Source organism: Phyllostomus hastatus, unplaced genomic scaffold (assembly GCF_019186645.2).
Source record: "Phyllostomus hastatus isolate PE091 unplaced genomic scaffold, TTU_PhHast_1.1 phas_scaffold_78, whole genome shotgun sequence".
Classification (NCBI taxonomy): Eukaryota; Metazoa; Chordata; class Mammalia; order Chiroptera; family Phyllostomidae; genus Phyllostomus; species Phyllostomus hastatus.
Window position 1 is genome coordinate 53,299,870 of NW_025334041.1, and position 22,346 is coordinate 53,322,215.

Consider the following 22,346-nt stretch of genomic DNA (forward strand, 5'->3'; position numbering starts at 1 on the left):
CCACAGGGTCCTAGAACACACACAAACCCACCCACCCGGGAATCGGCACCAGAAAGGCCCAATTTGATTGTGGGTAGCAGGGGAAGTGACTGAAAACTGGCAGAGAGCGGAGCAAGCAGCATTGTTCCCTCTTGAATCCCTCACCCACATACAGCATCACAATGCAGCAACATGGGTTGCCCTGCCCTGCTGAACACTTAAGGCTCTGCCCCTTACTACATAACAGGCATGCCAAGACCAAAAAAAAAAAAAGAAAAAAAAATGGCACAAATGGAACGACAGTTCAAAGCTACAGAAAAAAATACAACTAAGTGACAGAGAGCCAACCTATCAGATACACAGTTCAAAACATTGATTATCAGGATGTTCCAGGCAGCAATAAAGGTCACATTATGTAAAATAAAGAAAAACCTACAGAGAACCAAAGTGAAGGCAAGGAAACCTGGACTCAAATCAATGGTTTGAAGCAGAAGGAAGAAAGAAACATTTAACCAGAACAGAATGAAGAAACAAGAATTCAAAAAAATGAGGAGAGGCTTAGGAACCTCCAGGACAACTTTAAATGTTCCAATATCCAAATCATAGTGGTGCCAGAAGGAGAAGAGGAAGAGCAAGACATTGAAAAGTTATTTGAAAAGGTAATGAAGGAGACCTTCCCCAATCTGGCAAAGGAAATAGACTTCCAGGAAGTCCAGGAAGCCCAGATAGTCCCAACCAAGTTGGACCCAAGGAAGCACACACCAAGGCATATCATAATTACATTACTGAAGATTAAAGATAAGGAGAGAATCTTAAAAGCAGCAAGAGGAAAGGAGACAGTTGCTTACAAAGGAGTTCCTAAGACTATCAGCTGATTTCTCAAAAGAAACTCTACAGGCAAGAAGGGGCTGGAAAAGTATTTGAAATCATGAAAGGCAAGGACCTATATCCAAGACTACTCTATTCAGCAAAGCTTTCATTTAGAATGGAAGGGCAGATAAAGTGCTTCCCAGATAAGGTCAAGTTTAAAGGAGTTCATCATCACTAAGCCCTTATTATATGAAATGTTAAAGGGACTTATCTAAGAAAAAGAAGATAAAAAAAATATGAACACTAAAATGACAACAAACTGACAGCTGTTACTGAACCTAAAAAAAAACAAACAAACAAAGTGAACAATTAGAACAGGAACAGAATCACAGAAATGGAGATCACATGGATGGTTATCAGTGGGGGAGTGGGACAGGGAGAGAGGAGGAATAGGTACAGAGAATAAGTAACATAAATGGTAGGTAGAAAATAGATAGGGGGAGGTTAGGAATAGTATAGGAAATGTAGAAGCCAAAGAACTTATATGTACAACCCATGGGCCTGAACTAAAGAGGGGGAATTCGGGTGGGAGGGGGTGTGCCTGGTAGAGGGAAGTAAAGGGGGGGATGGGACAACTGTAATAACATAATCAATAAAATATATTTTAAAAATATAATAAAAATAAATCTATTGATCTATTTGGGAATAACTGACATCTCGACAATGTTGAGTCTTCCTTTTCCATGTACATGGAACATTCTCATTGTTTAGTGCTTGGTTTCTTTTATCAGAATTTTGTGGTGGTTCTTATATAGCTCTTGTACATATTTTGTTAGATTTATACATGTTTTTTTGTTTTTGTCCTGTTGTGTAAATGGTGAAATGTTTTTAATTTCAAATTCCAGTTGTTCATTGCCAGTATGTAAGAAAGCAGTTACCTTTTATATATTAACTCTGGACCTTGCCATCTTATCATAATTACTTATTAGTTCCATTACTTTTTTGTTGAATTTTGGATTTTCTACATAGATAGTTGTATCATTTGTGAAGAAAGACATTTGATTTCTTCCTTCCTAATCTGTATATCTTTTACTTCCTTTTCTTATCTTCATTTGCTAGGTACGATGATGAATAGAAGTGGTGAGAGGGTATATCCTTGTCTAATTGATATTATTGGAAGTTCTCTCACTATTAAATATATTAGCGACAGGTTTTTGTAGATATTTTTCATCAAGTTGAAGTTCTCCGTTGTTCCTGGTTTCTAAGTTTTGTTTATTTGGTTTTTGTTTTTGAATCATGAATGGTTGCTGGAATTTGTCAGATGCTTTTCTGCATCTGTTGATATGATCATAGTTTTCCTTTGTTAGCTTCTGTTGATGTCATAGCTTACATTAATTGATTTTTGCTTTGTATACCTATACTAAATTCTGCTTAGAAACGGTATATAATTCTTTTCATATGTGTTGGATTCAGTTTGTTTATATTTTGTTAAGGATTTTTGTATATATTTTCATGAGAAACTGTTCTTTAGTTTTCCTTTCTTGTAATGGCTTTGTCTTGTTTTGATCTCATAGGCTGAGTCAGGAAACTGTCTGTCTCCTTGAATTTTCTGGAAGAGATTGTAGAGAATTGGTATAATTTTTTCCTTAATTTTTTTGTAGAATGCATCAGTAAATCCATCTGAGCACCTGGTGCTTTCTATTTTGGAGGGTTATTAAGTATTGATTAATTTTCTACAGCAGGTATATGAGGTCTGTCCAGAAGGTATCCAGCCATGTAATATGAAAAATATAAACATTTGTTGAAGAAGATACAAATACAAGAAACATTGTACATAGAACAGTGACGCCTCAGTACCTTTCAAAGTAGGCACCTTGGGACCTCACACAGTTCTCCTATTGCCATTAGCTGCCCTGTTGTATTTTCCTGAAGCTCATCAATGGTCTGAGATCTCTTCCCTTTCAAAGGTGGTTTTAGTTTGGGGAAAAGCCAGAAGTTGTAGGGTGCCAAATCTGGGCTGTAGTGGGGGCTGAGTCACCTGGATGATTTGATGTTTTGCCAGAAATTCTGCATAAGATGTGACACGTGATCAGGTTCATTGTCGTGATGAAGCTGCTAATCACCAGTTGTCCACAGATAGCTGTGGTCTTCTGAATCCTCCGAATAGTTTCTGCAGAAGTATATTCAAGCTTAATGCAGAATTTGATGCAAGTTCATTGTTCTACTTGCTCAGTCATTTTGAATAGACAGCCACACAGCACACATACTCAGTCAAGGGCATGAACCACCCCCACTAAGTACAGTAAACTTTACTAGTACAGTAAAGTTGTCATTGTTCACACATGTGTGTTCTCCATTCCACTCTCTTTGGCTACTAGGTTACATGCGTAAACTGTTCTGGTTATATTTACAATCACTGGACTTTTTCTGGACAGACTTTATAGGCCAATTGAAATATTCTATTTTTTCTTGTGTTAGTTTTGGTAGACTGTGTCTCTCAAGGTATTAATTTGTTTCATCTAGATTATCAGACTTATGGGTATTCAGTAGTTCACATATTTAATGTTCTTGGGAGCAATAGTGATAACCTGATATTAGTAATTTCATTTCTGATATTCATAATTTGCACTTTTACCTAGCTACAGATTTTTCGGTTTTATTGATCTTTTCAAAGAATCAGCTTTTAGTTTTGTTGATTTTTCTGTTAGTTTCTATTTTCAATTTCATTGAATTCTGTTCTAATTTTTATTATTTGTTTTTCTGCTTACTTGTCATTTAATTTTCTCTTTCTCCAGTTCCTAAAGTGAATAGTTGTTATAATTTCTCTTTAAGGAATAGCTTTGCTTTATCCCACATATTTTAGTTAAGTTGTGTTCATTTTAATTTATTTCAAAATATTTTAAAATTTGTTTTTAGTCTTTTTCTTTAACCCATGTGTCATTAAAAAGTTTTTTTTTTATTTTTTAAATTCCAAGTATTTTTCTGCTTTCTTCCTATTACTGATTTTAGTTCAATTTCATTGTGGTCTGATAGCATACTCTGTATAAATTTGTTTTCTTTTAAAATTTTTAGGTAAATTTTATAGCCCTTAGTGTGCTCTGTGTTGGTGAAGGGTTCATGTGAATTTAAGAATAATATGTACTTTAAGAACACATATCTATTGTTGGAAGAATTACTACATAGAATCATATATGGAAATCATTTCTATGTGTCTATGTAGTTCTTTCACTTTTTCCCTGATGTATTTTGGCAGCCTTTTATAAGGAGTGAACACATTAAAGGTTCTTTCTTTTTGGAGAATGGACCGCTTTATCATTAGTTAATGCCCTTCTTCATTTCTGATAACTTTCCTTGCTCTTAAGTCTGCTCTGTCTGAAAATAATGTAGTTACTCCTGTTTTCTTTTGATTAGTGATAGTATGGTATAGCTTTCTCCACTTTTAATCTCTCTGTGTTTAATGTGATTGTTTTGTGAGCCATATATAGTTGTGTCTTACTTTTTTATCCACTTTACCAGTCTGTGTGTTTTAATTCGTATATTTAGACCATTGGCATTCAAGGTGATTATCGATACAGTTAGATTAATATCTACCATATTTGTTAATGCTTTCTATTTGTTATCTTTTTTAATTACCCTTCCACTCTTTTTCTGCCTTCTCTGGTCTTAGTTACGCTTTTTATATGATTCCTTTTTTTTCTCCTTTCTTAGCCTATCAATGATGCTTTTTAAAATTACCTTTAGTTGGTTGTCCTTATGTTCACAATATACATTTATAGCTTGTCCAAGCCTGGTTTTTGTTTTCTTCAAGGTGAATTTTAGGAATATTTTGTCAAGTTGAATGTCCCTTCAGCAAAAGAAAGCAAATGTCATTTTTTAAAATTGAAATAGCATTAAAATGCAAATTTGTAATTTGGTATTTCATAAGAATTTGTATAATTCTTTTTAAAGTTTATTCCCAGTCATTTGTAGTATAGTATTTTTCTGCTGTGCAGTCATTTAAATTTTATTTCTAATTGTTGTTGGCATATATGAAATCTTTTGCTTTTTATATATGATTTTCTCTTATTTACCTACTGTCTTTTTATTCTTTTGGATTTTTAGGAGGACAGTCATTATATCAACCAATAGTTGTATTTTTATCCCTTTTAGTATTTATATTTTGTCTTTATTTTACTTGCCCTGCACACGATACTTGCTTTGGATCTTACTAGTTTTAGTTGATTATGGTATATACATAAACAAGTTCATTGGACACAAAAACAAAAACAAACCAGTACAACAGCTGCTCCTTAAAAGGCAACCTTCTTGAAAACTTCCTCTGTAATCTCTGCTCTAATTCTTTCCCTCCTACTCATAGCCTGAACCTGCAATTTGACTTCTGACCCTATTTCTTTACTAGGACCTTTTAGAACATTAATAATATTAAGTGCTACCATATCAAACAATTGCTTTTCAGTTTCCACCTTATTTAACCCTGCTTCAGTATTTTCTTAAGGCGGGGGAAACGTCTTTTATTCCAAAGCATTTTGTTTAATTTTTTAAGTATATTGTATTGATTATGCTATTATAGTTGTCTCATTTTTTTCTCTCTTTTATTCCCCTTTCCCCTGTACCCCACCGCTCCCACCAGCATTCCCTCCCTTAATTCATGTCCATGGGTCATACATACAAGTTCTTTGGCTTCTACATTTCCTATACTATTCTTAACCTCCCCTTATTTGGTACCTACCAGTTATGCTTCTTATTCTCTCTACCTTTTCCCCCGTACTCTCTCCTGCCTACATCTCTGCTGATGATGCTCCATGTGATCTCCATTTCTGTGATTCTGTACCTGTTCTAATTGTTTGCTTAATTTCTTCTGGTTTCTGGTTTGTTTGGGTTTTTATTTTTTTAGATTCATTTGTTGATAGTTGTGAGTTTGTTGTCATTTTACTGTTCATAGTTTTGATCATCTTCTTTTTCTTAGATAAGTCCCTTTAACATTTCATATAATAAAGGCTTGGTGATGATGAACTTTAACTTGACCTTATCTGGGGAGCATTTTATCTGCCCTTCCATTCTAAATGAAAGCTTTGCTGAATAGAGTAGTCTTGGATATAGGTCCTTGCCTTTCATGACTTCAAATACTTCTTTCCAGCCCCTTCTTGCCTGTAGGGTTTCTTTTGAGAAATCAGCTGATAGTCTTATAGGAACTCTTTTGTAGGTAACTGTCTCCTTTCCTCTTGCCATTTTTAGGATTCTCTCCTTACCTTTATCTTGGGTAGTGTAATTTTGATGTGCTTTGGTGTGTGCTTCCTTGGGTCCAACTTCTAAGGGACTCTCTGTGTTTCCTGGACTTACTGAGAGTCTTATTTCCTTTGCCAGACTGGGGAAGTTTTCCTTCATTATTTTTTCAAATAAGTTTTCAATTTCTTGTACTTTCTCTTCTTCTGGCACCCCTGGTTAAGATGTTGAAACATTTAAAGTTGTCCAGAGGTTAAGCCTCCCCTCATGTTTTTGAATTCTTGTTCTTCATTCTCTTCCAGTTGAATATTTATTTCTTCCTTCTGTTCCAAATCAGATTTGAGTCCCAGTTTCCTTCCCTTCACTGTTGGTTCCGTATTTTTCTTTATTCCACTTTGCATAGCCTTCTCATTTTCCTCCATTTTATGACCATACTCAACCAATTCTGTGAGCATCCTCACTACCAGTGTTTTGAACTCTGCATCTGTAGATTGGCTGTCTCTTCATCACTTAGTTCTGTTTTTGGAGTTTTGATGTGTTCTTTCATTTGGGCCATGTTTCTTTGTCTCGGTGCACCTGTTATATTGTAAGCGGGGGAGCCTTAGGTATTTGTAATGGTGGAGCAACCCACTTCACTGTGTTGTGGGGCTGTATGTGTGGGAGGGGTCAGAGAGGAACAGTGCTGCTTGCTGGGCTCTGGGTCAGCTTTCATTCACTTCCCCTGCCATGCACAAGCAAATCTGGTCCTATTTCCCAGGTGGATGGGTTTGCATACACCTAGCACCCTGTGGGTCTCTCCACAGGGTGGAGAACTCTCCTGTGAACTCTCCTTGTGAACTCTCCTGTGAGGCTGGGAGTCTCTCCCACCACTGCAACCCCCACAGATTTTTATAGCCAGCAGTTTGGCGGTTTTCTTTTCCTGTGTTGGAACCCAGGGGTGCAAGGTCTGTCTCTCTCCCCAGTTGTTCCTTCCTATTTACCCACAGGGAAGTGTGGGACCTCCAGCCTTCTCCTTACCCCACCTGGTTATCCAGCCGCTCCATGGCTGCTCATCCTTTCCACCATCAGCTGCCCACCTCCACCGCTCCTACCTGTCCAGATCAATGTTTCCTTAACTCCTTGGTTGTCAGACTTCTATACAGTTTAATTTTCTGGCAGTTCTGGTTGATTTTTGTTTTTAAATTTGTTATTGTTCTTTTGGTTGTGCAAGGAGGCAAAGTGTATCCCTACCTACGCATCCATCTTGGCCAGAAGTCTCATGCTCCAGTATTTGATAACACTGATCTATCCTCAGTTCAGGGAACCTACCCCTTCGGATTACTTTTACTCCCTCATTCAGGCTTTTCATACACTACCCATACCTTAACTGTGAGGAAAGTTTTGGTATCCACATAGCACTAAATATTTGGAGCACCAATTTTAGGTATTTTTTAAAGTGTCACTATAAAAGAGTAAAAATATACCCAAAAAAACCACAAAGAAATATTTTGATTTTATCTTTAACTAACTCTAGGACAGTTAGTAATAATGAATGCTTTCATTTTGTGTGCAACACCTGGCCTTTTACTAATAAGCATATCATTAGTTATTTGTTTCAGAGGAGTATTAATATAAACTTTTAAGATTACTACAAGATCTTTTTTTTAGTTGGAAACTGGTTGTGAACTATCTACAGGTGCCTATTTTTTGGCATATACTTTTTTCCTCTGCCAAATAGATGTATTTTATTAGCTTTTTCATTCTGAATTGCCAAAATAAATGCTCTTTGATTGGTATATTTTTTGATACAGCTTTGGATTTAGTTTGTGCAAGTATCTTTTAGGATTTTTGAATTTCCTCCCATAAGTACAGTTGTGTATGTGCTACCTTATGTTAGGTTTTGGTAGCAGGATTAAGTTGGTTTCATAACAAAGCTGTAATTTGTATGCTTTAAATGCTCTGCAGCTGTATAGACAGAATTAAAATATATGTTGAGGACTTAAAGGAAGTTGTCTAAAGGTCAGCTGAGCTCATTTTTTTAATTAAAAACAATTCTTTTGCCACATTTATATTTTATCTAATGAGCTATACTAATTTTATGTGGCTTCTGCTCAGAGACAGTTGGTTTATGTTAAACAGCTAGGAGTTTATTTTACATTCATTATACCTAGAAGCTGCAATGTGAAAATCAATAGGGTTGATTTTGTATCATAAGAGTTTCATTTATGAGATGCAAACTGGGTTAGATCCTTGGGATGTATTTATGATATTAAGTTCAGAGAGAAAGATGAACATTATTAAAGTGACAAAGTAGTATTTCTTTACAAGGATTAAGAAAAGTTGTAAGAATAAAAATCTTTAATATTTTAATTATTTTTGTTCTTTTATTCTTTTAATATCTTTTTAATATCTTTTTATTTTAATATCTTTTGTTCTTAGGTGCATTTTATCTGGTGTTTGAATATATGGACCATGACCTGATGGGACTACTGGAATCAGGCTTGGTTCATTTTAATGAAAATCACATCAAGTCATTTATGAGACAGCTCATGGAAGGTCTGGATTATTGTCATAAGAAGAACTTTTTGCATAGAGATATTAAATGTTCAAATATTCTTCTAAATAATAGGTATGAGATGAGTTTAATATATATATGTTTCGAGTACATTTTATATAATGTATACCTTGATTTTGTTAAAAGGATTCATAATTCACATTACAGTTGACCCTTGAACAACTTGGGATCTAGGAGTGGCAAATCCACCCCTACCCCCCCCCCCACACACACACACACAGGTGAAAATCTGCATATAACTTTTAACTCTCCAAATACTTTACTAATAGCCTCCTGTTGACCAGAATCCTTACTGGTAACGTAAATAGTTGATTAACACATATATCTTATGTTATATATATTATATATTATGTTTTTTAGAATAAAGTAAGCTAGACAAAAGAAGTGTTATTAAATAGATTGTAAAGAATAGAAAATACACTTATAGTGTTTATTGGAAAAAATACTGAATATAAGTGGACCTGTGCAGTTGAAACCTCTGTTGTTCAAGGGCCAACTCTATTTCATTGCAGAAACTGTTGTAACAGAATCAACATTTTAGCTTGTGGTGTTTCTGAATTTGTGTTAAATATACTATAGTTAGCTACCAATAATAGTTTATAATGTACATAAAATAATACTTAGCTGACTTTCTTGTTTATCGTTTACATAATGTGAATGGATCTTCTAGTAATTGATAAAATGATTTTATTTGATGTAAGACTAGACTTCAGAATTTTTTTAAATTACCGTTTTTAAAACAGTCATCACAGGTTTAAAGTGGACTTTTTAAAAGTGTATACCTACACGCACACACACACACATACACACAGCTTATGTTGAGCCCTGACTGACATGACTCAATGGGTTGGGCACTGTCCTGCAAACCAAAAGGTCACCAGTTTGATTCCCAGTCAGGGCCTATGCCTGGATTGTGGGCCAGGTCCCTGTTTGGGGTTGTGCGAGAGGCAACCTATCAATGTTTCTCTCCCTCTCTTTTTCCCTCCCTTCCCCTCTCTCTAAAAATCAAGAAATAAATAAATAAATAAAATCTTTTAGAAAGTGTTGAATATTTTACTGGCAGCATAAACTGAACAATGATAATCCTGTTGTAATTGGAATTATTTGTTAGTTTAACTGAAACATGCCTGGTCCTGACTTTGGTTAGTATAAAGTGTTGCATGCATCTAGCCCCTCTAAGAAAGGGAATATTAAACATAACTTTAAAATAATGTGATTTATTTCTTGAACATTATTGACTTGAACAAGTAGGTTATCTTATATAAGTAGTAGAAATTATCTCATTTTGTTTTGAAGTGTACTTTTCTAAATAGGAACTAAATAGTACTGAAATATGGTTTTACTAGTACTAATAAAAATGGCATCAGTATTATAGTAGCTAAAATTCTCCAAAGAAAAGGACTAAGTTTTTTACCTTATCTTATCCTGAGTTTATTTACTTGTCTTTACCTATAAGACCTTGGGTACAGCAGTGTGGTCAAAGATAAAGTTTCTATAAGTAAATTTTTGATTAGTTCTAGGAATAGAATATGAATGTGTATGACCAATTCAAAGTAGACTAATAACCTTTGTTCATTTTGTTTTACCAGAGGGCAGATAAAACTTGCAGATTTTGGACTTGCTCGATTGTATAGCTCAGAAGAAAGGTAAGAGTACTTTCCAATGAAAATTATAGACACTTCAAACCAGTTTCAGAAGCTACAGTAAGAATACCTTATTGATAGTTTATTTTTTATGAAAAGGGAAATTAATTTTTCATGGTTAAATACACAGGATAATAATGTTTTACACTGTACCTGGGTAGACTATTTTAATTACAAAATTTTCATTTATTTTAATTTAAAAATAACTATGTTTTTAATACTTAGTAAATACAGTTTCTTTTAAAATGTGCCATTTTAAATGTAACTTAAATGAACTTAGGAATTATTTTAGAAATTTATACTTGTTTCTAACTCAGATTGAGGCATTAAGACATTTGTAATTTTTGTATTTAGTGAAAAACCTTGGTATATGCTTTTTATATTACATATTTAACTTATAAACATTGTTTTAATTATTTTGAACTTCCTTTTTAAAAATTATAATTATATTTGGTTGTTTTAAACTCTCTGGAACCTTTTATTTAAACAAACTTATAATGAAGTTAGTTCAGTGTATAACTTCTCTGTGTGGAGTTACTCTGGTTAAAGTTGGCATGTGTATCCCTCTTTGGTACTTTTGTGCCTGGTGGTAGTGAAATATGACTTATTAGTACTAATATGGAATTTAGAAATATATTTGTGAAATAGTGGATTTTATGTAAATAAAGTGGAATTAACTGAGTTTAATAAAGCTCTAGGTTAACCCATTTCTTTCCTGTCAGTCAGCATTATTTCCTCTTTGAAAAAAAATTTTATTTATTTATTCTTAGAGAGGGCAAGTGAGGGAGGAAAAGAGGGAGAGAAACATCAGTGTGTGGTTGCCTCTCACATAACTCCAGCTGGAGATCTGGCATGAAACCCAGACGTGTGCCCTGACTGGAAATTGAACTGGTAACCCTGTGGTTCACAGGATGGCACTCAATCCACTGAGCCACACCAGCAAGGAAATATTTCTTTATTTCTAGATATACAGGGATGGGCAAAAGTAGGTTTACAGTTGTTCATATGGAAAATAATACAATAATTAATAAATAATAATATAAAAATAAACTTTCATGTACTTCCAATCTCATGTAAATCTACTTTATTTTTTAAAGTATATTTTATTGATTATGCTATTACAGTTGTCCCATTTTACCTCTTTATTCCCCTCCACCCTACACACTCCTTCCCACCAGCATTTCCCCCCTTAATTTATGTCCATGGGTCGTACATGTAAGTTCTTTGACTTCTCCATTTCCTATCTATTCTTAACCTCCCCCTGTCTATTTTCTACCTACCATTTATGCTTCTAATTCCCTGTACCTTTTCCCCGCATTCTTTCCCCTCCTCCTCCTTGCTGATAACCCTCCATGTGCTCTCCATTTCTGTGATTCTGTCCCTGTTGTAATTGTTTGCTTAATTTGTATTTGTTTTTGTTATTTTTAGGTTCATTTGTTGATAGTTGTGAGTTTGTTGTCATTTTACTGTTCATAGGTTTTTGATCATCTTTTTCTTAGGTAAATCCCAGTAACATTTCATATAATAAGGGCTTGATAATGATGAACTCCTTTAACTTTACCGTGTTTGGGAAGCACTTTATCTGCCCTTTCATTCTAAATGGCAGCTTTGCTGGAGAGAGTAATCTTGGATGTAGGTCCTTGCCTTTCATGACTTGGAATACTTCTTTCCAGCCCCTTCTTGCCTGCAAGGTTTCTTTGAGAAATCAGCTGACAGTCTTGTGGGAACTCCTCTGTAGGTAACTATCTTCTTTTCTTGCTGTTTTTAAGATTCTTTCCTGGACTTCCTGGAAGTCTGTTTCCTTTGACAGATTGGGGAAGTTCTCCTTCATTATTTTTCCATATAAGTTTTCAATTTCTTGGTCTTCCTCTTCTCCTTCTGGAACCCCTTTGATTCAGATGTTGTAGAGTTGAAAGTTGTCCCAAAGGTTCCTAAGCCTCTCCTCATGTTTTTGAATTCTTGTCTCTTTCAGTTGAATATTTATTTCTTCCTTCTGTTCCAAATCAGATTTGAGTCCCAGTTTCCTTCCCTTCACTGTTGGTTCCCTATTTTTCCTAATTTCACTTTGCATAGCCTTTACTTCTTCCTCTATTTTGCGACCATACTCAACCAATTCTGTGCACATCCTCACTACCAGTGTTTTGAACTCTACATCTGATAGATTGGCTATCTCTTCATCACTTCGTTCTATTTTTTGCAGTTTTGATCTGTTCTTTCATTTGTGCCATATTTCCTTGTCTTGGTGCACCTGTTATATTGTAAGCGGGGGGGTTGGAGCATTAGGTATTCACCAGGGCGGGGCAACCCACTTCACTGTGTTGTGGGGCTCTATGTGGGGGAGGGGTCAGAGAGGGAACAGTGCTGCTTGCTTGGCTCTTGGCCAGCTTTTAGTCACTTCCCCTGCTATCCAAAAGCAAATTGTGCCTTTCTGGTGCTGATTCTAGGGCTGGGTGGGATTCTGTAGGTTCTAGCACCCTGTAGGTACCTCCAGTGAACTCTCCTGTGAGGCTGGTAGTTTCTCCTGCCAGCACAACCCCCACAGATTTTTACAGCCAAAGGTTTTGAGGCTTTCTCTTCCATGCTGGAACCTTAGGTTGCACACACACTCTCTCCTCCTGGTTGAACCACACATAAATGTGGGACCACCTGGTTTGCCAGCTGGCCACCTTGCCTACCCCGGTTCACAAGCTATTGCCTCACCCACCTGGTCCTCCAGCCACTGCCTTGCCATGGGTCCCCTCCACCTTGATTGCCCATCTCCTCCCCTCCCACCAGTGTAAATGAACTTATCTTCTTTAACTCCTTGGTAGTTGGACTTCCATAGTTTCATTTTCCAGCAGTTCTGATTGTTTTTTGTTTAGAAATTTGTTGTTCTCCTTCTTTTGGCTGTGGGTGGTAGAAAAGTGTCTATAAATCTACTTTAAATCAAGCTCTAGTTTATCCAATTTCTTTCCTCTCAGCATTATTTCTTTTTTTTTTATAAAGAATGTCTTATCTTTTTTTTTTTAAGATTTTATTTATTTATTTTTAGAGAGGGAAGGGAGGGAGATAGACAGAGAGAGAGAGAAACATCAACGTGCGGTTGCTGGAGGTTGTGGCCTGCAACCCAGGCATGTACCCTGGCTGGGAATCAAACCTGGGACACTTTGGTTCCCAGCCCGCACTCAATCCACTGAGCTACGCCAGCCAGACCTCTCCGCATTATTTCTTTATTTTTAATATATATTCTGAGTTTCTTTGATATGGCAACTCTGTAATTTCTTTAGATTAACCATATTTAATATAAAGAAGTATTATTTAATTTACATTCTTTGAAATAGATATTTATTTTCACTGAATCTTTGCCAGTTTCAGGTTAGTTGAAAAAACCCTTTTTTGTTTGAATTTTTTAGAGTGAAAAAAATCTGTTTATTTTTTAATGTTGCAGTGCCTGTGCCATTCTAAAATTATTTTCATTTTTTTTTGTATTTGTAGCTTTTTAAATGGTATGTTTTAGATCCATTTGAGTTCCATGAAACCCTGCAGAAACTCTGGAGTGGATGGGTTGTTATGAATATAGCTACAGTCTCCTCAACCTGAATTAACCCGAGCTTTTTTGCTGTTGTTTTACCCACTACACTTCTAATTAATTATTTTAAGAAAGTATTCTATGGTTGGTTTTTAAATTTAAAATTGTTCTAAAGCTTAAAAGCTATAACCCTTATTTTGCACTTGAGAAAACTGAGATCCAGACAGGGTTGAGTGACTTTAAATATCAAAAAATGTTTGTCAGTGGAATCAAGATTTCCAACTCCAAATATGCTATTCTTTCTATAATATATAATAGTGCCCCCTGGTAGAACTGCAGGAAAAAAAAAATGAATTGTTCCAGGTGTGTACTTAATCCAACATTTCACTTGAAATATATCTTCCTGAGTGACTAAATTTCAGTGCCTATTCTTCAGGGGGAAATTTTACTTAATTAAGGATTCTATCTCCTTAGCTGGTTAATCGAGATTTCACTATAATTACATTATCTTTTCATTGTGCAATATGTGTCTGGCATACTTGAATATAAATCCACTTTTTTGTTTTTATGTTAGCTTTTAGTAGATGGAGAACAACTAAATTACCATTTTCCATCTCAGTTTCCTCCCTCCCTCCCCCCTCCCTTCTTTCCTTCCTTTTTTCCCTCCTTCCCTCCCTCCCTCCTTCCTTTCTTCCTTGAGAACATTTTTTCATTGCTTTTAGAGAGAGAGGAAATGAGAGAGAGAGAAGAAACATCAATTCAAGAGAGAGAGCATCAATTAGTTGCGCCTGCACCAAGGATCAAAGGCACCCTGACCAGGGATCTAACCCACAACTATTTGGTTATGGGGCAGTGCTCCAACCAGCTGAGCCATACAAGCCAGGGTTATCTCAGATTCTTTTCATGCAGATATTTGTTCACATTGAAATAGATATATTCCAGAAAAACGAACTGAAGAACCAAATTTTATCTTTCAAACCTTTTAAAATGGAATATTGGGTGTAAAATGAGTGTGGTATTTCACTGAGCCATGATCCTCATTGCCTTGCTGAATTGATATGGGAATTTTGAGCTCGGAGAAGTAAGAAACTAAAAATCTCATAACTTTGTATTTTTACATAATATATACTGAAATTTTCTGCTTAATAAAATTTGTAAGAAAAAAATTTGTTGTACCATTTTGTTTTATAAGTAAATATTCTATTGTGCAGGGGTTTATATAGTCTTCTAAGGCTTTTTTTTTCAGATTTGAATAATTTCAGTTTCTTTAAAGTCTGTTAGCGAACTAGGCTTATTTTAATGGAATGACTTTAAAATACATATATTGCTTGAGTAAAATTTAGTAGTATAACTGATTTTTAACATACTGAAACCCCCCTTTAACAGATTTTACTTACTCTGTTATCCCAAGTTTTCTAGATATTTCTTGAAATAAACATACAGCAAATAATTTTTCATTCATATTTCTTTGTTATTAAAAGCAGAAAGGTAGGGCTTTGCCATAATACATACCCATCCAATGTTAAGTCACTGAAATATTTTCTAAGTAATTAGCTGTAGATAGAATAACTTAAGTGTTCAAGAAATTATTACAGGGTATATTTGTTGTAAAATAGAGCTGATTTCATCTTGCCACTCTAACAGAATCAACCAAATCTCTTATTCATTTGAGTGTGAATATCTTTTGTTAATTTGAGGAAAACTGGATGGAGTTACAGCTGGTATGGAGGAGTTGAACATTGAGGGCATGTGACCGGCATGTGACCGATATGGACCTCCTCTGTCATGTGTACTACAACATAAAGAATGAGAACTACTAGGTTAAAATTAGAAGTAAAATGATTCCTTTAAATTTCAAAAGTCATTTTCTCATTTTGAACATCTGTTATACATACTTTGTCTCTCTTGGCATTGGGAAATACAGATCTTGAGAACAGAGGTGGTTTTTTTTGTTTGTTTGTTTGTTTTTGCCCCTTTTCTTGAATTGCTTCATTTTAAGTATAACTTTTCCTGTAACTTTAGCCACAATGGTACGCCCTCTTTGGAGTTTTTATTTTACCAGGTTGCTTCAGTGCTTTTCCAAATGATGGAGTATCTTTTTCTCTTTATGTGACTATTCCATGTAAAAAAGTATGTGTTTTCACTGTAAGTTGAAATTAATTTTATTTCCTAGAGATAACTTAACACATTTACTTTTTTAATGAAAGGGATATAAAACTCTTAGGCCTAAATGGGGAATCTTTGGCTCTAGTCCTGGAACTGCTGTTTAATTAGTTTTGAAGAATTGGGCAGGTCACTTAATCTTTCCATACCTCATTATTTCCAGCTTTAATATGAAGGATTTAAAGTCACTAAAATCATTGTTCATAAGGTATTGAAAAACATCTTTCATGGTTCTAAAAATTAACTGATCAGAACATTTTGGAATGCAATATCGCCATCTAGTGTTTTTTTCCCCATAAAATTGCCATTAAAAGAAAAACTGCATTACCCCAAAGCTCTCTATATAGGTGTAAATGCCAGGAGAGAAGTGTTGTCTCTTTCTTACTTTTCCAAGGTCTAGGTGAGTTTATATTCGTGATAAAATTACCTCCTTAATGTGGTCTTATTACTTGTGTTCTTGCCTTTTCACTCAAACAAGAATTGGAACTGTATTTTAAACTTTTGTATTTTATATGCCTAAATTATTGTATTTGTATTTGTATTTTATATGCCTAAATGTATTTTAAATCCCTAAAATTTAAAATACATTCAGAGTAATTGTTTTATTAATTTTTATATGGCAAAAGGATATCCTGGTCTGGAGGACCCTCCTGGTATAGATTAGTTCAGGGAACTTTGGGATTCTAGGGTAATACAAAGGATCTTCTGGGAGACCCTCGAAAATATTGGAGCCATGGTAATATAAATGATCACTCATAATCTGAATAACAGCAAATAATGTGACTAAACGAGCTTCAGAAATGGAAATCCCATTTAGTTCAGTGATGTCACTGTAATTTAACAAGATTAAATTGTACTTCTTTGGCCCTGAAAAAGTAGGTAACATTTTGATCATATAAAATGGGAAAGGTAATTTAATTTTTTAGGGTACAGTGTTACTACTCATGTAGGAGAAATCTCATCAGTTCCCTTCATGCTGAAGACTTACATATCTGAATTTTAATCCTTGATCTTTTTTCTGATCTCTAAACTTGTGTGTTTACTGGACATATATCTCCTTGTAGATGATTTAAGTATGTTAAACATATTGCTACAAGACCTATCTTCACATCCCCTTGAAAAGTTTTTCTTTTCCTTTATTTCCCGCTTTAGTTACAGGTATTCAGTCATTCTCACATGTAGATATGTTGCATATAGACCATTGCAAAGGAAATTTAATTGGTTTTCCTGCCTCTGGTCTTTTTTGTAATATTCATTTCCTCTGCCAGTCTTACCAGCTACCATCCCCTGCCCCCAGATAATAGCATTGTTGAGCTATTTGCACTTCCCTAAACAAGCTGAACTCTGAACTACCTTTGTGAATCTACGTAAGTTGTTTTCTTTTATATAGAATTATACTTCCCATTACCTCAATCTGACAAATTTGTTGTTTTTCTCTCTAGTGTGCAGTTTTTGCATTACCTCCTTTGAAATCTTCCATGAATCCCACAGATGACATTGGCATATCTTCCTTTCTTTACATGTCCAGAGTACATTATTCATTATTTTTATCATACTTAGAATTTATTATTATAATTTATATCTAGTATATTGTCACCAGACTCTGAGTCTCTAAACAGCTACAACCATGATTGGTTGGCTGTTTGATCCAGCCATCTGTTAGTGCTTAGTTTTAGTGCATTGTCTAGCTTAGAATTATAGTAAATATTTGTTACTTATAAAGAAAGGAACAAACTTAACTAGCATTTGTGCATGGTGCTCTATCACATATAGTTTCCTTTCACAAGAATTATTTTAAGGGAAAGCATCTTGTGAGATGGGTGGTGTAGATAATCATTATTCTTATGCACATTTTATAACAAAGAAATTAAGGTTTAGCAAACTGAAGTGTATTTCCAGGATCATACTGCAAGTGGCAGAGCTAAATAAAAATTGAACTTGGATCTTTTGGCAGAAAGGCTGTTTATTGTCAATAATGCACTGGAGTGCTTCCCTGGTTAGACTCTGGATCTAACCTTAATAACCTAAAAAGTATCTCAACAGGTAGAGAGCTCAAGGGGCCTCTAAAGTCTGCTTTGGAGATAGATGGCAGTTTGTTAAGAGTTCTTTTGTAGCAAATAGTCTGCTAAATTTTACTCTCTGTTCTCTTGCCTTTCAAATGTGATATTTTATTTTTGTCAAATGATGTATGATTATTTAATGTTCAGCAGGTTATTAGCAAGTGTGTGATATTTTCATTTTTAAATCTCCCTCAAGGTTTCTTAAATATCTGATAAGTTTCATAAGTAAGAAATATTTTGATAACATCAAATGTTTAAAATTACCTGAGATTTCACATGAAAGTTTTATAACTAAAAGTCTAATGACATTACATTTTAATATTTTGTTAGTTACATTAAAGTAGATGGTTTAAAATAAAAAGGAATTGTTTTTACTTTTAGGTGTTAGTTCCCAAACTATTCCCAAGAAATAGTTTTTGCTTTCTTTAAAAAAAAATAACAAAAAACTGTTAGTGAGGTTTATAGATGAAGATATTTAGTAGAAATTGAAATTCACAGTATATAATGTTGAGACCATTGTTCCTTGATTCTTACAGAGTTTCATTTTTAGCCATCCAAGAGTAACAGCTTATTGGTATTCCTGGGGTTTTTTCCTAATTTAATGGAAGAGGGATTGCGTGTGTGTGTGTGTGTTGGTTTTGCTAGGTGATGAAATTTTATTGCTTGTAATTTAACTTTAATTATGAGAATAAATTTTGGTGGTTCATTTTCTATTTTTTTTTAAAGTGTATTAATTTGCTCTGTAACACCTAGGAACATGATCATATATTTTTCATTCCTGTCTCTTTTTTCAATATGAATGAATTTTGTGTGTGTGTTTGTGTGTGTGTGGAGAGATTGAGTAGACATTTCTAAGGAATGTAATTTTTTTTTAATCCATGAGAGAAAAAAAAATGCATTGTACATGTGATGTCACATCAGTTTGTGTTTTCTTTTTGTGATCTAAACAGGACCATCTTTAGAAGGTTGACAGTGGGTAGCCAACCTAATAGACCAAGTTTGAAATGTACATTTTTGAGAGATTCTGGATTTTCATTTATTTGTCAGATTTTGAATGATATACTTCATTTTACAAGAGTACAATTGTTTTCTGAGATTTAAGTGTCCTCTCTTCAAAACATAGTTTCAGTGCCTTTTACTTTTTGTCTTTACATTTATAAATATAGATCCTAATCCTAACATGGAATATTTTCTTGATAATACTATGAATATATTTTTTAAGGTTTTATTTATTCTTAGAAGGAAAGGGAGAGGGAGAAAGAGAGGTAGGGAAATGTTGATATGCAAGAGATGCATCAGTTGGTTGCCTCTCACATGCCTCCAGCTGGGGACCTGGCCCACAACCCACATGTGTGCCCTTACTGGAATCATTCGGATACCCTTGGGTTTCCACACCGAACCCACTGAGCCACACCACTCAGGGCTATAAATAATTATTAACTGGCTGATTCAGTTGGCTTTATTTTCTGCTACCTCCACCTACCTTGGAATTTACTTTTATGATTAAAGTCCTTTTATCTGCATACTTTCTTGATATGTGCTGTTTCTTTTATCCTTACCTGATTGCTGTGAGAAACATTGGTTGCTCCCGTATGTGTCCTGAATGGAGATTGAACCTCAACCTTATGGTTGTACAGGACAGCGCTCCAACCTACTGAGCCACACTGGCCAGGGCACTTTCTCAATGTTTGCTTCTATATCAATTAACACTAAGGTCGAAAGTGGTATGTGGCACCTATTTTGTAAAATTTTGGAATACATCATCAAAAGCTTCTTCTTGACTTTAATAAAACAATCATTTTTATTATTATCTGTTGTCAATGTTAGCTTTTAAAAGTTTATTACCAACTAGTTCAAAAAGCTAGTTTAAAGTATGTGTTCTAAATGTTGCCTACAACTTGATATTCACATATATAATATAAAGTAATAATCTTATTTAAATATTCCTTTTTCAGTAGAATTTAGTAGCCTAAAGTTGTGTAATTTCCCCACACAGTTCAACATGCTTCTTAAAAATGATAAACATTTTTAAATATAAAAAGATTTTTAATTAACTTTTTATAGATAGATTTATATTAATTTAAATATTTTCTTGAGACTGTAGTTAACTGGTTGCAATTGAATAACAAGATCGTGGGCTTCATGTACTTATAGACACTTGAGTTGTTTTAGAAAACTAGTCATCATAATTTTCACAGACTTTATTCTTTCACCTAGGTAGCTAATTCATGTATGTCACCTACAGTTGTAGGGCCTTATATACATTAATGTGTCTGCCCTTTGCCCAGCATTTTTCTGGGCTTTTGGTGGGGGGGGGGGGGTCACAATAAAGAATGGTCTCTGGGGTTTTTTGACTTTTGGGGAAGGTAGAAAATATAAAATACAGTGTTTAATATCATGGTTAGTATGATAGAAATTTAAAGATATGAAAATAAATATATTATAAATAGAGATTAGACTTTATGGAGATGGTTGTTAAAAGAGTTGTAGGATTTAAATGAGAAAAATTGGGGAGAGATTTCAGAGTTAAAGGGAATTAGGCATAAAGAGGTGAACATATTTTTAGAGAAAGATTAAGTACAGCTTAATTAGAGTAGCTAGAGTTTAAAAGATCTTATTATATGAAGATGAGTAATGCTGGTAAACAGACAAAAGCCACTAAGAAAAGTACTTGAATAATGTTAGAAAAATCTAATCCTAATTTGTTTTTAAAAATATACATCTTATACTATGCTTATTTTCACAATTTATACCAAGGACACTTACTTTTTTCCTGGCTTTGGCACACTGTTACTGTAGTTCTGTACATGGGAATGCTGTGATTGATGGCTTATAGTACAAGTGTTCAAATTATTTGGAGAAATTTGGCTGGATGGGGGCAGAGTAGACAGGCTGCTGAGGCTTTATGCTATCTGGAACTTCAGATCTACAGTTGGCAAAAGGGAATTGCTTTATAAGTTATAAGTTCTTTTTCTTTATCCCCCAAACTGGTCCAGATCTAAGCCTCCCTCCCTCAAGTGGAATACAGCCTACTGGGAAATTTCCTATGATATGGCTTTGATGCCCTTGTTATTTGGAGGATATCCAGAAAGAGAGTTTAGAATTGATCTAAGGCCAAAGCGATCACCGTGAAGTATATATGCTAAACACCATCAGTGGAAGAACTACCTCTAAGTTCTTAAGACTCTCATTATTTATGTAAATCGGTGGAACATGATCATTCTCTGAGGATTGAAAACATTTTGCCAGAGAATTTGTACTATGTGGTTCTTTGCAGCATAGACCTCAAGTACTACAATCTACATTTCTGTGCCTTCTGTTCACATACTAAAGTAGATTGAAATCAATGAAAGATTGCCAAAGATATGCCCAGTTGAGAACTTTGATAAGGTGGTTCCAATTTGAACTATGTCTTTACTGTATATTAGCAATTTGCCAGATTGGGTCAAAATCAACTTCCTTTAAATCACTTAATCTCTTTAAAAGTTATTATGGAAAGGAAAAACAGTATTGAACAGTTGAATTGATAGACCTTTCTTTAACCAGATTATAGTAAAAAGCCAACTACTTTTTATTTTTATACATTAAGGGAATTTTTCAGTTAATCACATTGCTCTCAGATGTATTTTATGATCATGTGTTAGATGTTATGACATGTCTGAATTTAGTAGGCCTATGAAAGTAGTTTTAGTCAGGAATTTAGGGGTACTTTGATCAGCCATAATAATATTTCCTAAGAGAATATCTCTTATTCAACCAGATACTAACTCTAAAGAGTTGGTTTCTTTCTTTTTTTTTTTTTTAAGTCGGCCATATACTAACAAGGTCATCACTTTATGGTATCGTCCACCTGAACTGCTACTGGGAGAAGAACGATATACGCCAGCTATTGATGTATGGAGCTGTGGGTAAGATAGACTTACTGACTAGTTTAACTTATTTGAAACTTTTCTTAGTAAAGTAAAATCATCGTTAATTTGGTTATGATTTTTTTTTTACTAGATGTATCCTTGGTGAACTCTTCACTAAAAAACCTATATTTCAAGCAAATCAGGAACTTGCACAACTAGAATTAATAAGGTACATTCGAGGTTGTTATATTTGCTGGGTGGGGGTGGTTGTGCTCTATAAGAAATTTAAAATCTTTCAGACTATTTTCAGGAAGAGAATAGCATGGTTCTCTTCAAGGCTCTATGATTGCTGGATAGAGAGGAAACATTAGAATGTGGGCACTTGGATACTTGCTCTTGCAAAATTAAGGATCTTAAAGTCCTTAAGTCTTTTGTGATTAAGTCAAAGGGTTTTAGGTCAAACAGATAAGACTGAGAAAAGATCTTATTATATGAAGAAAATGAATGGTAATTTTCTTATAAGTGTGACAGTATGAAAGAATTAATGTTTGGGAA

General features: G+C 34.5%; 1 protein-coding gene across 1 annotated transcript in view; it reads left to right on the plus strand.

Moving 5' to 3' along the window:
- CDK13 (cyclin dependent kinase 13) overlaps positions 1 to 22,346 on the plus strand; it is a 141,830-nt gene that overhangs the window by 94,277 nt on the left and 25,207 nt on the right. The window contains exons 6-9 of the mRNA XM_045828091.1: positions 8,431 to 8,620; positions 10,156 to 10,212; positions 21,747 to 21,848; positions 21,943 to 22,020. Coding sequence (XP_045684047.1) covers positions 8,431 to 8,620; positions 10,156 to 10,212; positions 21,747 to 21,848; positions 21,943 to 22,020 — 427 coding nt within the window. The remainder of the gene's footprint in view (positions 1 to 8,430; positions 8,621 to 10,155; positions 10,213 to 21,746; positions 21,849 to 21,942; positions 22,021 to 22,346) is intronic.